Here is a 15,430-nt window from a genome sequence, read left to right on the forward strand (position 1 = left end):
AGTACCTGCAGTTCCCTGAAAAGGGCATGGGCTCTCTCCAATCATCTTTGCGCAAGCTCTTTTTGCTGACAGGAATATCCTTCCTAAAGCTCTATCCCTGCTCTCCTAGTCACCCTTCAAAACTCAGCTGGTATATCGCCTCCTGCAGGACACATCCACAAACCCCCAAGTCTGAGCAGGTGTCCTCTGTACCACCATCACACCTGTACATAGCTCTGGTTACCAGTGAATTCCCTGATGGCCGGAGTTAAGATTTTAAGTTAACCTTCCTGTGCTACACTTTATATATACCTATTGATAAATGAACGCAGTATTAAATAAGGGAAATCCACAGAATAAAATGCAAGGCTAGAAATTTTAAAATAGGCTAATAAAGTCATGAGTTTAAACGAAGAAAGTTGACCCAGTGACCCTAAAAACACTTTATTACATGCCTTATTTCAGGACTTAATGAACTAGCCAATATAAAAATATATCCTAAGTAATCATTAAAACATCAAATACTCAACAAAAGCAACAATTTAAAAAATTAAAGACTATATATGTTATTCTATTTCTATAACCTTGTTTTTCATACCTTTTCTTCCCTAATTCTACTTACCAGTTCCTTTCTTTAGCTCTTTACAGTAATTTACCTTCCCGTAAAGTTTGCACCCTTTGCTTCCCCCGCCCAATTCTTTTCATTTCTACTCTCCCTTCAATTCTTCTTTTAAATCTAAAAGAAAAATACAAACACTGTCTTTGTCAGCTCTGTCAGCAATTTTGTATAAAACAAAGTAATGGTAAAAAGCAGTGAATGGAATGAGATCACCAGTCAGACTGATAGACAAAACTGTATGCATTAATCTGGGTGGGTGATTTCATAATACTAAGCAGCTAATCTGAACCATATGCATACTAAGTGAAGTCTGACCGGCATCAGCGAGTCCTTGGGGTTATTACAGCAGGACAATGGGGGGTATAAGAAAAGAACAGCAACTTGCTGGTGGTGAGGGCAGCCACAGCCCAGCCTTACAACATTCGCCAACTTGTGCCTGTCCTTCCTGTGGGGGGAATGCAGGACGCTGTCAGCTAAGCGGCCTAGCACAGTCAAGGAACCGATTTGACGGTGAGCAGCAAGCAGCAGCCAATGAGCACCGGGTGCTAGTCTGAACACCCCGGCCTGGATACCAACTTCAGGATATAAAATAAAGACAGCAGCTCCCAGGGCACTTCTAAATTTTCATTTTACTACAGATTAGATCCTGAGAGAGGCAAAGAAATACTTAAGACGGAAATTATGTAAGTATTTAAACTAGGTTGATAAGGAGAAACAATTTTTTGAAGGATTGCAATCGCTAGAAGGAAAGAGAGAACATTCTTTTCATTACCTGAAAGTAATTTTTCAAAATCACACAACGTGAGGTCTTCCAGGCATGAAAAAGTTCACCCTAAAGACTGCTATCTTCTGGAATTCACAATCAAGCAAAAATGAAATCTCTTGAATAACTTTACACCCAGCAAGATAATGGAACAGTAAAGACTATTTGAAAAAGTTTCTAAAACATCATAGAACTGGACTGGATATCCAAGGAGCACCTTTAAAAAACCAATTCAACGCAAAGCAGTGCAGGGCAAGATTTACTCTTACCCGTGTCCAGGAGTTAAGTTTCGATTCTTCAGAATTCTGTGGTTCTTTATTAATCAAACAACATAAGCACCATATTAGAATTTTTTGGCTTTCATCTGCAAAAAGGAAAACTAAAATAAGTAGGTTTTATCAAATAGAAAAGATAGTATACAAATTTTTTAAACACTGTATTTAAAGGAAATACATGTATTATATTTTAGGAAAATCTCAAACTATTAAATTCACAGAACAAGCATCCAGGACCATGTGTGAAACTTCGTGGGGTTTTTTATTCTTGTGGTTTTGGGATCACTTATGCTTAGCCCTTGTGTGGTCAATTACCGTTCTGACACAGCAACAAATTCTTTTTTTTTTTTAAGATTTTATTTATTTATTTGACAGAGAGAGACACAGCGAGAGAGGGAACACAAGCAGTGGGAGTGGGAGAGGGAGCAGCAGGCCTCCCGCTGAGCAGGGAGCCCGATGCAGGGCTCGATCCCAGGACCTGGAATCATGACCTGAGCCGAAGGCAGACGCCTAATGACTGAGCCACCCAGGTGTCCCTGACACAGCAACAATTTTTAAAGCCAAAAGAGAATGATAGAAATAACTAAAAGAACTGTACTTTTCTCAAGATAAGTTCTCTTAAAGTATATTTCAAACTGCTAGTAATTTCAACCTTTTAAAAGCAATATAACTGTTATAGGCAGTAGTCAATATTAGTCTTAATCTTTTAATTTTCTAATTTCCCAAAACACCCTCACTTGTTAAAAACAAAATTAACAAAAGGATCGTTTTAAAACATATTCTGTTTAGTACTAAAGGGTTTGGATAAAATAGAAGCCTCTTACATGTTCCTCATTCTTTACTCTAAAATTTAAAACTTTACCAAATATGTGATGAAAACACTGAACTTTGAAATCTTATACTTGGCAAGAATTATCTACTCAGTGAGCCATTTTCTTTTTCCTCGTTTGGTAACTGAGTCCATTCCAGTTGGAGATTTTACAACACAACTGAGAAGCAAGAAGGATGCCTAAAACTGAAGATGTCAGTATCTACACGAGAGCCAAGCAACCGTGGCCTTCATCCGAAGACCATGGAGTGGCGGCTGAGGAAGCCCAGCACCTGGAATCAATCCTCTGCAGAATCACCTGATGCCCTTTACCCTCTCATCTTCTACGGTCTCATAAACACAGCATTTCTAAGAGCTACGGTAACAAGAAATAAGAAAAATATAAACTGCAGTAAGCTACCCCTGCATTTTCAACCACACACCAAAGAACACTAATAGTAATTGTTTATTAAACCCTTTATTCCCCATAAACGTCATAAGTTTATACTCCCATAATAACACCTCTGAACAAACTTTATCTGGTATTATTTTGAGGGACATTGATTTTTTTCCTACTTTTTATGAGCTCAAATGTATCACTGGCTTGCCTATTATAGGTTAATTTCATGAATCATGTCATTTAACCTCCGAAGATCCTAGGATTCTTCAGGTTTAACCAATGCCACTGATTAAAAATTTGACTGTTGTACTTCCTATGCTTTAAATATTAGAAGAAATTCTAACTATCTTCATGTCACAGAGTGTCAGACACATGCAATGATATGCTTATTACACAAGCAGCTTCCCCTGTTAGAAAACTTAAGTCATCTAAAAGATGGAAATTTTCCCCAGGTGTTGAGTGAATATGCACACTTAGTTCAACAAGTATATCATTTTTCAAATTTTTCTCTCAAAACAAAACAAAAACAAAAACAAAAACAGAGAGCAGCCAGACAAATGTTCACCCAACCTTTGGGAGGTGCCTTCCTTTGCCCAGAGTCAATGTACTGAAATGCACTGAAATGTACTGTTAACGAACTTATTTTGCTTTAGGGATTTACAGATGCAAGCCATCACTTGTTATTCATGAGTGCCACCAACACTCGCTGCAGGGCAGAAGGCTTCTGTCAGGCTCCTCCCTGAGACCCCGAGATTCAGAGTGGACATCCTGCAGGGCAGTTAAGTGAGATGGGAAAACGCCTGGGGTTCATCATGCAAGCAGTCACTGCCAGCAGATCTTCGTGAAAATTTGGATTCTAAAAATGAGTGGAAGGGAAAAGAATATACCAGCATATATTTGCCACCTAATATTTTTTTTGGTATCCTGAACTAAAATTCCGAATGAAAGCTAAATTAATTCTTTAAAATTCGGGTCACCTGGGTGGCTCAGTTGGTTAAGCGACTGCCTTCGGCTCAGGTCATGATCCTGGAGTCCTGGGATCAAGTCCCGCATCGGGCTCCCTGCTTGGCGGGGAGTCTGCTTCTCCCTCTGACCCTCCTGTCTTTCATGCTCTCTGTCTCTTATTCTCTCTCTCTCAAATAAATAAAATCTTAAAAAAAAAATAAAATTCTTTTAAAATTCCTTCATCTATAATTTAAAAGTGTGAAAGCAGCATTTTTTAAGACAATAAATATTTATTATTTTAAGCTGCCAAGTTTGGGGGCAAATTTTATATAGCAATAAATAGCAAATAGTGAGGTTATAGCTGTTATGCTTAATCATGAGAGCATAGCTCAAAACAACCAGTCAGAATTCCAAGAAGGTGAAAGCGATAAGTTTATGCAGAGAACACCCCTGAATAAAAGGTGTTCCCTCCCTTTCTATTATCAGTTTTTTCTCTCCTCTTCATGGTGTCTTTTCCTTTCTGAATCTTTCCTCCTTTTTTATTATCTTTATTTCTGATCCAATTCTCACTTAACATTATGAGAGACTTAACTTCTTTCTTTGATGGAAACTGTCACCTTTCCTGTATTTAAAAAGTTATTTTGCTATTATAAAACCATAAGAAAGGACCCTTTCCTGGACAAAAGTACCCAACTAGCAAAACAACAGTAGCAACGCAGGCAAGACTTGATTCATCCCGGAGTTCTGTTGTCTGTCAGTCTCCACTAAGCTCAGAACCCAAGGCACACCTCAAACAGGAAGCTGAAATTTAACAGGCAGTTCGAAACATAACAGAGGCACAGAAACAAAAAGAGATGAAGGATTTGTTTCTGGTTGTCAGAGGGGGCCAATGTAATACGGATAGGTGCAAAGGAAAGATCACAGACAGATACAAGTTTAAGGCCCTAGGGATAAATCAGTCCAGCCCTTTTACAAATAAGGGATCTGAAACCACGCAAGTCTGGTGACTTGTCTCAGAAAGTCCTGAATCATCTACTGTTCCCTAAGAGTCGGCCCCAGCTCGACCTCCCCTGAAAAACTCTCCTTTCTCTCTCAGCTCCCTGTTCGGAGCTCCATAAACACAAACCATTTCTGAGTCAGGCTGATCTGCTGAGGTCTCTTTTCTCTGTGACTGGATGCTTCCAGTGAGAGAAATTGTAGCCATGTTTTCCTAGGCTTCACATATTAAAAAAAAAAAAAAAAAGCTTAGTAAATACCTGTCCAGTAAATATATACATTCACGTGAGGCTGGCTGGTGTTAAAGCCAGAACTGGACCACTTCAACCATGACGGTGTGATACACAGGATGGATCATTACAACAATGCAGGCTTTAGAGGGGTGGGATCCTGGCTTTTATCAGTTTTACATTATGGGGAAAGTGATTTCCTTGCCTTAATCCATAATTACCTATCCTGCAAAACTATCATCAAGTAAATATTACACTAGCTAAAAATAGAGCCAAGTCAAGGCAATAAACCTCAACGGTACACCTTCCGATGTGTCTGCTTCCCCTATGCTTGGCCCTAGGACGACAAAAAGAACTAAAACCACAGTTCCTGCTCTTGAGAGGCATTCGGTCCTCCAGGACATCAGACAGGCAAACCAACAATTACAAAACAGTGCAGTAAGTGCTATAATTAAGGGAGATGCGATCAGCTATGGAGACACTAAGAGAAGTTCCTAACTCAGCCCCAGCAAAACTATCCCAAAGAAAGTTTAAGAGGACAGGAGATGAAAACAGAGCTCCAGGCAAAGGAATCACATGTCACAGGTCCTGACATCATGTACGTTCAAGTCACTGTAACTCGACCTGGCTATCATGCGTGTGGTGTGCCCGTGGAGAATTACACAGGAAATGAGGCTAGACAGGTAGGCAGGAAGTCAAGAAAGGAACATCTACCCCCAAAGTGTCCCCAAATTCCTCTTCACCTTGGGTAAAACCACAATGTCACCCCTAAATAATGTCAGGGCCATGGGAGGATTCAGACACTGAAGAATGATTTTACACATGGAAAATGTGAGTTAACATGAAATTGTGAAACAAGAAATTATTTCATTATTATCACCATTTCACGCTGAATTAAAAATGAGGTTATGATAATCATCTTGAAGAGTCTACTCTATAATACAAGTTCTGTTTTCTTACAGATCTGCATGTGTATAGGTGTGTGTATGTACGTGTATGTGAGATTATCTATATGAACATATATGGACAAGAAAAGGATGCCATCTTTCTAATGGAACAATGAATAAATCTTAATAGTTGTTTTGTAAACAACGGGACAAAATTTGTAATTTGAAGCTCTGTATTTTGTTAAACAATGCAAAGATTAAAATTATCATTAGAAGTTTTGTATTTTGAGAAGACAGGTTTTGAATTCTTACCAAATGCTAAGATAAAAGGATTCCAGCAAGTTCTTGCCAACAGTTGACCAATTGTGGGGAATCTTTCAATGATCGTATTTGAATCCTGTAAAAGAAAATTATGTTTTGGTCAACAAAAGTACACCACACAACTCAGAAAGTTGAACTGACACTACAGGTTGAAGGAATCTGAATATTTAGTATTTCAGAAAAGGAGGAATTTCAAGTAAAATTTAACAAGTAACCACCTAACTTCATCCTTAAACCACATCATCAAAACTAAGATGTACAGCACATTTACATAAAATCAATCTTCTTACAAAATTATCTTTATTTTACTCATACTTAGGAAAGGCCAATTTGTTTAAAAATAACAAAGAATGTATAACAGTGAACAAAATATTGTGGGTGATTAATAACTATATAATCCTATATCTTCATCCTGGTTTTTTTACTCTACCATAAGAGAGGTTCCTAATTCAACTTTACTAGGACTATTTCAAAGAAGGTTTGGGAGGACAAGAACTCTGGAACTTGTAAAAAGAAACAAAAGCAGCCAAAGCATAAAGATATATATCTCTGTTTATTACGATTTCAGTTACTATATGTTAAATGACATCATACTTACTCTACAACAACCTGAGACAAAAAAAAAAGATCAACCAAATAGAAAACAGCTTAAGATTAAACAATCTACATGCTATTGTACAACTGGCCCTCTTCCCACTTCTTTACCTTTCAAGAAAGTTCAAAAATAAGACCTAAATGAGGTAATATGTATATAAGCTGAAATATAAGTTGCTGCACCAATAAATTCTTCATATTCATCTTAGCATCAAGGCCAGGCCTAGACTTTCTGGGACCAACTGAAAGCCAAGTTGCAGAAGTCCTATTACAGAAAAACAATTTTAAAAGGTAGCATCAGGAGAGGGCGAAAGATGGCGGAGGAGTAGGGGACCCTATTTCAGCTGGTGCCCGGAACTGAGCTGGATCTCTACCAGACCACTCTGAGCACCCACGAAACCAGCCTGAGATGTAAGAAGATCTGGATCTCTACAAACAGAATTTTGCAGGCAGTTGGTTTTGAGGTAGGAAGTGGAGAGCCGTGATTCTGCGGGCAGATATTGGAGGATAAACGGCAGCGGGAGGGAGCCTGGCCATGGGGATCCTACACCGCTGGTGAGTGACAGCCTCGCACGCTGTGGACGGGGCACAGACTCGCAGACCGGTAGTGTCGGGGAAAGGACTTTAGGGCAGCCCCCCAGGGTGGAAACCCAGAGCGGCGGGGTCGTTTGCACGCGAACTGCAGCCCCCTGGATGGAAATCCAGAGCAGCAGGGTTGCGCCGGTGAACTGCAGCCCCCGGGGCAGAAACCTGGAGCAGCGGAGTCCTGCGCACGCGAACTGGGAGCGGCTGGCGGTTTTAGAAGCACAAAGGGCAGAGACGTGCCTTGACCTGGAGGCAGGACTGGGAGCGCTGCGGAGGGGCGCACAACCCAGGACGCTGCAGTTTATAGCAGCACGGACAGAAACGGAGACGGTGTGGCCTGGAGGGCTCACTGAAGAACAGACTGCGATCTCTCTGCTCTGAGGCAGAGGGTTGGAAATGGTCTCTTCTGCTCTGACTCGCGGAAGAGACGCGGAAAGCCGCCAGGGAAAGGCGCCAGAGAACAAAAGCCCCAAAGACTGATTCCCACTGAGCCCATCCCCCGCCACAGGGGCGCAGGGCAACTCCGCCCAAAGAGGGTTGCCTGAGTAACAGTGCGGCAGGCCCCTCCTGCAGAAGATAGCCTGGGAAAACAAGAGGCCAGCAACCCGAAGGTCCCAAGAAAACAGGTGCATCTTGCTTGGGTTCTGGTCAATAATTTGGACTCTATACATTCCCTCAAACACCCATCAACAGAATGACTAGGAGGAAGAGCCCCCAAAACAGGAAAGACTCAGAGATTATGACTTATGCTGCAGATTTACAAATGGATGCAGATATAACCAAGATGTCGGAGATGGAATTCAGGCTAGCAATTGTGAAGACAATGGCTAGAATGGAGAAATCAATTAATGGCAACATAGAGTCTCTAAGGGCAGAAACAAAAGGTGAATTGGCAGAACTTAAAAATGCTATCAATGAGATCCAATTCAATCTAGATAATCTAACAGCTAGGGTAAATGAGACAGAAGAGAGAATAAGCGACCTGGAAGACAATATAATAGATAAAAAGGGAAAAGAGGAGGCCAGGGAAAAACAACTCAGAATCCATGAAAATAGAATCAGAGAAATAAGTGACACCATGAAGTGTTCCAATGTCAGAATAATTGGAATCCCGGAGGGAGTGGAGAGAGAGGACTAGAAGATGTATTTGAGCAAATCGTAGCTGAGAACTTCCCTAATCTGGGGAATGAAACAAACATTCGAGTCCTAGAGGCAGAGAGGACCCCTCCTAAGATCAAGGAAAACAGGCCAACACCCTGGCATGTAATAGTAAAACTTGCAAATCTTAGAACCAAGGAAACCACCTTAAGGGCAGTTAGGAGGAAGAGATTCCTTACGTACAAAGGGAGGAACATCAGAATAACGTCAGACCTATCCACAGAGACCTGGCAAGCCAGAAAGGCCTGGCAAGACATATTCAGGTTACTAAATGAGAAGAACATGCAGCCAAGAATACTTTATCTGGCAAGGCTTTCATTTAGAATGGATGGAGAGATGCAGAGCTTCCACGACCGGCAGAAGCTGAAAGAATATGTGACCACTAAGCTGGCCCTGCAAGAAATATTAAGGGGAGTTCTATAAAAGAAGACCCCAAGAGTGATATACAACAGAAATTTACAGGAACAATATATAAAAACAACATCTTCACAGGCAACATGATGACAATTAATTCATATCTTTCAATAATCACTCTCAATGTGAATGGCCTAAAAGCTCCCATAAAATGGCACAGGGTTGCAGACTGGATAAAAAGACAGGACCCATCCATATGCTGTCTACAAGAGACTCATTTTGAACCTAAAGATACATCCAGACTGAAAGTGAAGGGATGGAGATCCATCTTCCATGCCAGCAGACCTCAAAAGAAAGCTGGGGTAGCAATTCTTATATCAGACAAATTAGATTTTAAACTAAAGTCTGTAATAAGAGACACAGAAGGACACTATATCATTCTTAAAGGGTCTATCCAACAAGAAGATCTAACAATTGTAAATATCTATGCCCCCAACATGGGAGCAGCCATCTATATAAGCCAACTGTTAACCAAAATAAAGAGTCATATTGATAACAATACGTTAATTGTAGGAGACCTCAATACTCCACTCTCAACAATGAACAGATCATCTAAGCAGAAAATCAATAAGGAAACAAGAGCTTTGAATGATACCTTGGACCAGATGGACCTCATAGATATTTACAGAACATTCCACCCTAAAACAACAGAATACTCATTCTTCTCGAGCGCACATGGGACTTTCTCCAGAATAGACCATATACTGGGTCACAAATCAGGTCTCAACCGATACCAAAAGATTGAGATTATTCCCTGCATATTCTCAGACCACAATGCTCTAAAACTGGAACTCAATCACAAGAAAAAATTTGGCAGAAATTCAAACACTTGGAAGCTAAAGACCACTCTGCTCAAGAATGTTTGGGTCAACCAAGAAATCAAAGAAGAACTTAAACAATTCACGGAAATCAATGAGAACGAAAACACATCGGTCGGTGTGGCCTGTGGGATACTGCAAAGGCGGTCCTAAGGGGGAAATACATAGCCATCCAAGCCTCACTCAAAAAAACAGAAAAATCCCGAATTCACCAACTAACTCTACACCTTAAAGAACTAGAGAAAAAGCAACAAATGATGCCTAAGCCACGCATTAGAAGAGAAATAATTAAAATTAGAGCAGAAATCAATGAATTAGAAACCATAAACACAGTAGATCAGATCAATGAAACTAGAAGCTGGTTCTCTGAAAGAATTAATAAGATCGATAAATCACTGGCCAGACTTATCCAAAAGAAAAGAGAAAGGACCCAAATTAGTAAAATTAGGAATGAAAAGGGAGAGATCACGACTAACACCAAGGAAATAGAAACAATTATTAGAAATTATTATCAACAACTATATGCCAATAAACTGAGCAATCTGGATGAAATGGAGGCCTTCCTGGAAACCTATAAGCTGCCAAGACTGAAACAGAAAGAAATTGACAACCTGAATAGGTCAATAACCAGTAACGAGATTGAAGCAGTGATCAAAAACCTCCCAAAAAACAAGAGTCCAGGGCCTGATGGATTCCCTGGGGAATTCTACCAAACATTCAAAGAAGAAATAATACCTATTCTACTGAAGCTGTTTCAAAAAATAGAAACAGAAGGAAAACTTCCAAACTCATTCTATGAGGCCAGCATTACCTTAATCCCCAAACCAGGCAAAGACCCCATCAAAAAGGAGAATTTCAGACTGACAGCCCTGATGAATATGGATTCCCAAATCCTCAACAAAATCCTAGCTAATAGGATCCAACAATACATTAAAAGGATCATCCACCACGACCAAGTGGGATTTATCCCCGGGATGCAAGGGTGGTTCAACATTCGCAAATCAATCAATGTGATAGAACACATTAATAAGAGGAGGGAGAAGAACCATATGGTCCTCTCAATTGATGCAGAAAAAGCATTTGACAAAATACAACATCCTTTCCTGATTAAAACTCTCCAGAGTATAGGGATAGAGGGACCATTCCTCAAGCTCATAAAATCCATCTATGAAAAACCCACAGCGAATATCATCCTCAATGGGGAAAAGCTGAGAGCCTTTCCCTTAAGATCAGGAACACGTCAAGGGTGCCCACTCTCACCACTGTTGTTCAACATAGTACTAGAAGTCCTAGCAACAGCAATCAGACAACAAAAAGAAATAAAAGGTATTCAAATTGGCAAAGAAGAAGTCAAACTCTCTCTTTTCGCAGATGACATGATACTTTATGTGGAAAACCCAAAAGACTCCACCCCCAAATTACTAGAACTCATCCAGCAATTCAGTAATGTGGCAGGGTACAAAATCAATGCACAGAAATCAGTTGCTTTCTTATACACTAACAACGCAACTGTAGAAAGAGAAAGTAGAGAAACGATTCCATTAACAATAGCACCAAAAACCATAAGATAACTCGGACTAAACCTAACCAAAGAGGTAAAGGATCTATACTCTAGGAACTACAAAACACTCATGAAAGAAATTGAAGAAGACACAAAAAGATGGAAAAATATTCCACGCTCATGGATCGGAAGAATAAACATTGTTAAAATGTCTATGCTACCCGGAGCAATCTATACCTTCAATGCCATCCCGATCAAAATTCCAATGACATTTTTCAAAGTGCTGGAACAAACAATCCTAAAATTTGTATGGAATCAGAAAAGACCCCGAATCGCCAAGGAAATGTTGAAAAAGAAAAACAAAACTGGGGGCATCACGTTGCCCGATTTCAAGCTATATTACAAAGCTGTGATCACCAGGACAGCATGGTACTGGCACAAAAACAGACATACAGACCAATGGAACAGAATAGAGAACCCAGATATGGACCCTCAACTCTATGGTCAAATAATCTTTGACAAAGCAGGAAAAAACATGCAATGGAAAAAAGACAGTCTCTTCAATAAATGGTGCTGGAAAAATTGGACAGCCACATGCAGAAGAATGAAACTCGACCATTCTCTAACACCATTCACAAAGATAAACTCAAAGTGGATGAAAGACCTCAATGTGAGACAGGAATCCATCAAAATCCTAGAGAACACAGGCAGTAACCTCTTTGACATCGGCCACAGCAACTTCTTTCAAGATACATCTCCAAAAGCTAGTGAAACAAAAGCAAAAATGAACTTTTGGGACTTCATCAAGATAAAAAGCTTCTGCACAGCAAAGGAAACAGTCAACAAAACAAAGAGGCAACCCACAGAATGGGAGAAGATATTTGCAAATGACACTACAGATAAAGGGCTGGTATCCAAAATCTATGAAGAACTTCTCAAACTCAACACCCAAAAAACAAATAATCAAGTCAAAAAGTGGGCAGAAGAGATGAACAGACACTTCTCTGAAGAAGACATACAAATGGCTAACAGACACATGAAAAAATGCTCATCATCATTAGCCATCAGGGAAATCCAAATCAAAACCACATTGAGATACCACCTTACACCAGTTAGAATGGCAAAAATGGACAGGGAAAGAAACAACAAATGTTGGAGAGGTTGTGGAGAAAGGGGAACCCTCCTACACTGTTGGTGGGAATGCAAGTTGGTACAGCCACTTTGGAAAACAGTGTGGAGCTGCCTCAAAAATTTAAAAATAGAGCTACCCTATGACCCAGCAATTTCACTCCTGGGTATTTACCCCAAAGACACAGATGTAGTGAAAAGAAGGGCCATATGCACCCCAATGTTCATAGCAGCAATGTCCGCAATAACCAAACTGTGGAAAGAGCCGAGATGCCCTTCAACAGATGAATGGATAGAGAAGATGTGGTCCATATATACAATGGAATATTACTCAGCCATCAGAAAGGATGAATACCCAACTTTTACATCAACATGGATGGGACTGGAGGAGATTATGCTAAGTGAAATAAGTCAAGCAGAGAAAGTCAATTATCATATGGTTTCACTTATTTGTGGAACATAAGGAATAGCATGGAGGACATTAGGAGAAGGAAGGGAAAAATGGCGGGGCGGGGAATTGGAGGGAGAGATGAACCATGAGAGACTATGGACCTGAGAAACAAACAGGGTTTTAGAGGGGAGGGGGGAGGGGGGATTGGTTAGCCCGGTGATGGGTATTAAGGAGGGCACGTACTGCATGGAGCACTGGGTGTTATACAAAAACAATGGATCGTGGATCACTACATCAAAAACTAATGATGTACTATATGGTGACTAACATAACATAATAAAATTAAAAAATAAATAAATAAAAAATAAAAGGTAGCATCAGTTGCTCATACAGACTTTCTTTCCTTCTAGTTGCTAAAAACACATGAACTCATATTGTCAACATAAATAATTCTTTAAATTTCTGACTTGCTTCTTTGATTAAGGGAAGAAAAATGTAACACAAGAACACCTATATTAAATGAATATATTTAATAATAATATATTAAATGAAAATTTCACTTTCATTTTGAATTAGAAAGTAAGTATAAAACAAAGAATATTTTCATAATATGAAAGCATGTTAACTCATAAAAATATCCATTGCAATAAAAATGAGAAATGTCAAAATGAAAAAAATACCAAATTTTAAACACATTATACAACAATAGTGAAGACACTCAAAATCTTAATATTCACCAGAAAAGACACTTAAGATATTCAAAAGAAGATATCTTATTTATCATTTCTTGGTAGAACCTGCTTTAGGACAGCATTAAAGAAAGGGTAAGCATTGGGGTGCCTGGGTGGCTCAGTTGGTTAAGCGTCCTACTCCTGATTTCGGTGCAGGTCATGATCTCAGGGCTCTGAGGTCAAGCCCAGTGTTGGACTGCACCCTGGGCATGGAGCCTGCTTAAGATTCTCTCTCCTACTCTCCCTTTGCCCCTCCCCCTAACTTTTCTCCCTCTATTAAAAAAAAAGAAAGAAAGAAAGAAAGAAAGAAAGGGTAAGCACTTTGGAAAACTCTTCAATATTTAAGAGATGAAAAGGACTTTAAAAGAATCTCAATTATTACTAACAAGTATCAAAGTCTTCTTTTTTTTTTTTTTAAGATTTTATTTATTTATTTGACAGAGAGAGACACAGCAAGAGAGGGAACACAAGCAGGGGAGAGTGAGAGAGGGAGAAGCAGGCTTCCCATTGAGCAGGGAGCCTGAGGCGGGGCTCGATCCCAGGACCCTCTGATCATGACCTGAGCCGAAGGCAGACGCTTAACGACTGAACCACCCAGGTGCCCCTAAGTCTTGTTTTTTTGTTTTTTTTTTAAAACAACTTTATTGGTCAGGAAGTCTCATATGACAATGTAACTATTCGAGGAGACTGAAATCATAAGAAATCAAAGGTCAGGAAACTGCCCCATCTGTATTACCTATGGGTAATTTGTCTTTCTAATCCATCAAGACATCAGGTCAATACCACAAGTCCCTGACCCTAGATAACATTCAGGCTTGGTTAAATGTAGTAGAGATTCGTTATTTTGGTCCACCACTTACCATCTCTTTCAAAACTTCATACATCTGTCTCAGGAACTCCTGAAATCGAGGCAGGTGAAGGCAGGTATCTTGCTGGGTTTCCAAAGTGGAGGCCTGGTCCCACACAGAAAGCTTCTGCAGCCAAAACTGATAATCAGAAGAAAAGCCTACTGAATCTTGAGCCATCTTGGAAAAAGGGAAAAGGTGATGGACCTTCACAGTGGCCTGCCAAGCACTGAAGGAAACAGTGAGCACACATCAAATCTAGAAAAAAGGGGAAAAATGAAACATTTTTAAAAGGATTTTTACTGGCAACTTCATATTCCACTGATGAGTGAAAGGGGGAGTATAAGGGACTAGAACAGAATGCCTTCTATGGAGTCATCTTTGAATTATTTTAAAACATGTCACCCAGCTATAGCTCCAATATTCACCTTCTGAACTTTTTATCATGGGTAATATTCCACTAGAAATCATTATATCTTCACAGACACATGTTAATTATGCACAAAAAGCACACAGCTAATAATACTTTATATCTTCTTTTTAAGATTGAGCTATTTTTAAATGTTCTGAAGTTCATTTGGATATTTTAATGTAATGGGAAATCAAAAACATCCATGGGTGTTTAATAATAGTCTGTGTCTAAAAAATGTTTTTTAAAGTTTTCATGTTTTATATGCATTTCTGGCTTCTCATTTAGGTGTTAAAGAAAATCTCTATGCACTACTGCCTACTTCTTCCCAGTTTCTCTTCACTTTTCGGAAAAAGTAAAATAATTCATTCCACATGCATCGATTTGAGCAACTGATTTAATTAAAGACTAGTATATATGCTTGATCTCAGTTCATTCACAAGAAGAAATCATATTTTAGTAAAATATGAAAAACTGCAATTACTGAGGAGGTGTACTAGTCCTAAGGGATAGAACATAGCCCATAAATCTGACTTACCACACATGAAGTACATGTTAGAAAGAACCGTGGAGTGGCGCAGTGAGCGTGGGCCTCAGGCAGAGCTGGCTAAATAAACCCCAGGTGCCCCCCCA

At 39.6% G+C, this 15,430-nt stretch overlaps 1 protein-coding gene across 9 annotated transcripts in view; it reads right to left on the reverse strand.

Moving 5' to 3' along the window:
• The window catches only part of FANCC (FA complementation group C), a 279,290-nt gene that overhangs the window by 163,903 nt on the left and 99,957 nt on the right, over positions 1-15,430 (reverse strand). For all 9 annotated transcript variants that reach the window (XM_032392975.1, XM_032392970.1, XM_032392971.1 and 6 more), the window contains 3 exons: positions 14,404-14,646; positions 6,215-6,299; positions 1,631-1,725 (listed from right to left, as the gene is read on the reverse strand). In XM_032392975.1, coding sequence (XP_032248866.1) covers positions 1,631-1,725; positions 6,215-6,299; positions 14,404-14,568 — 345 coding nt within the window. In that variant the 5' untranslated portion in view covers positions 14,569-14,646. The remainder of the gene's footprint in view (positions 1-1,630; positions 1,726-6,214; positions 6,300-14,403; positions 14,647-15,430) is intronic.

The sequence above is a fragment of the Phoca vitulina genome, unplaced genomic scaffold, assembly GCF_004348235.1.
Source record: "Phoca vitulina isolate PV1807 unplaced genomic scaffold, GSC_HSeal_1.0 scaffold70, whole genome shotgun sequence".
NCBI lineage: Eukaryota > Metazoa > Chordata > Mammalia > Carnivora > Phocidae > Phoca > Phoca vitulina.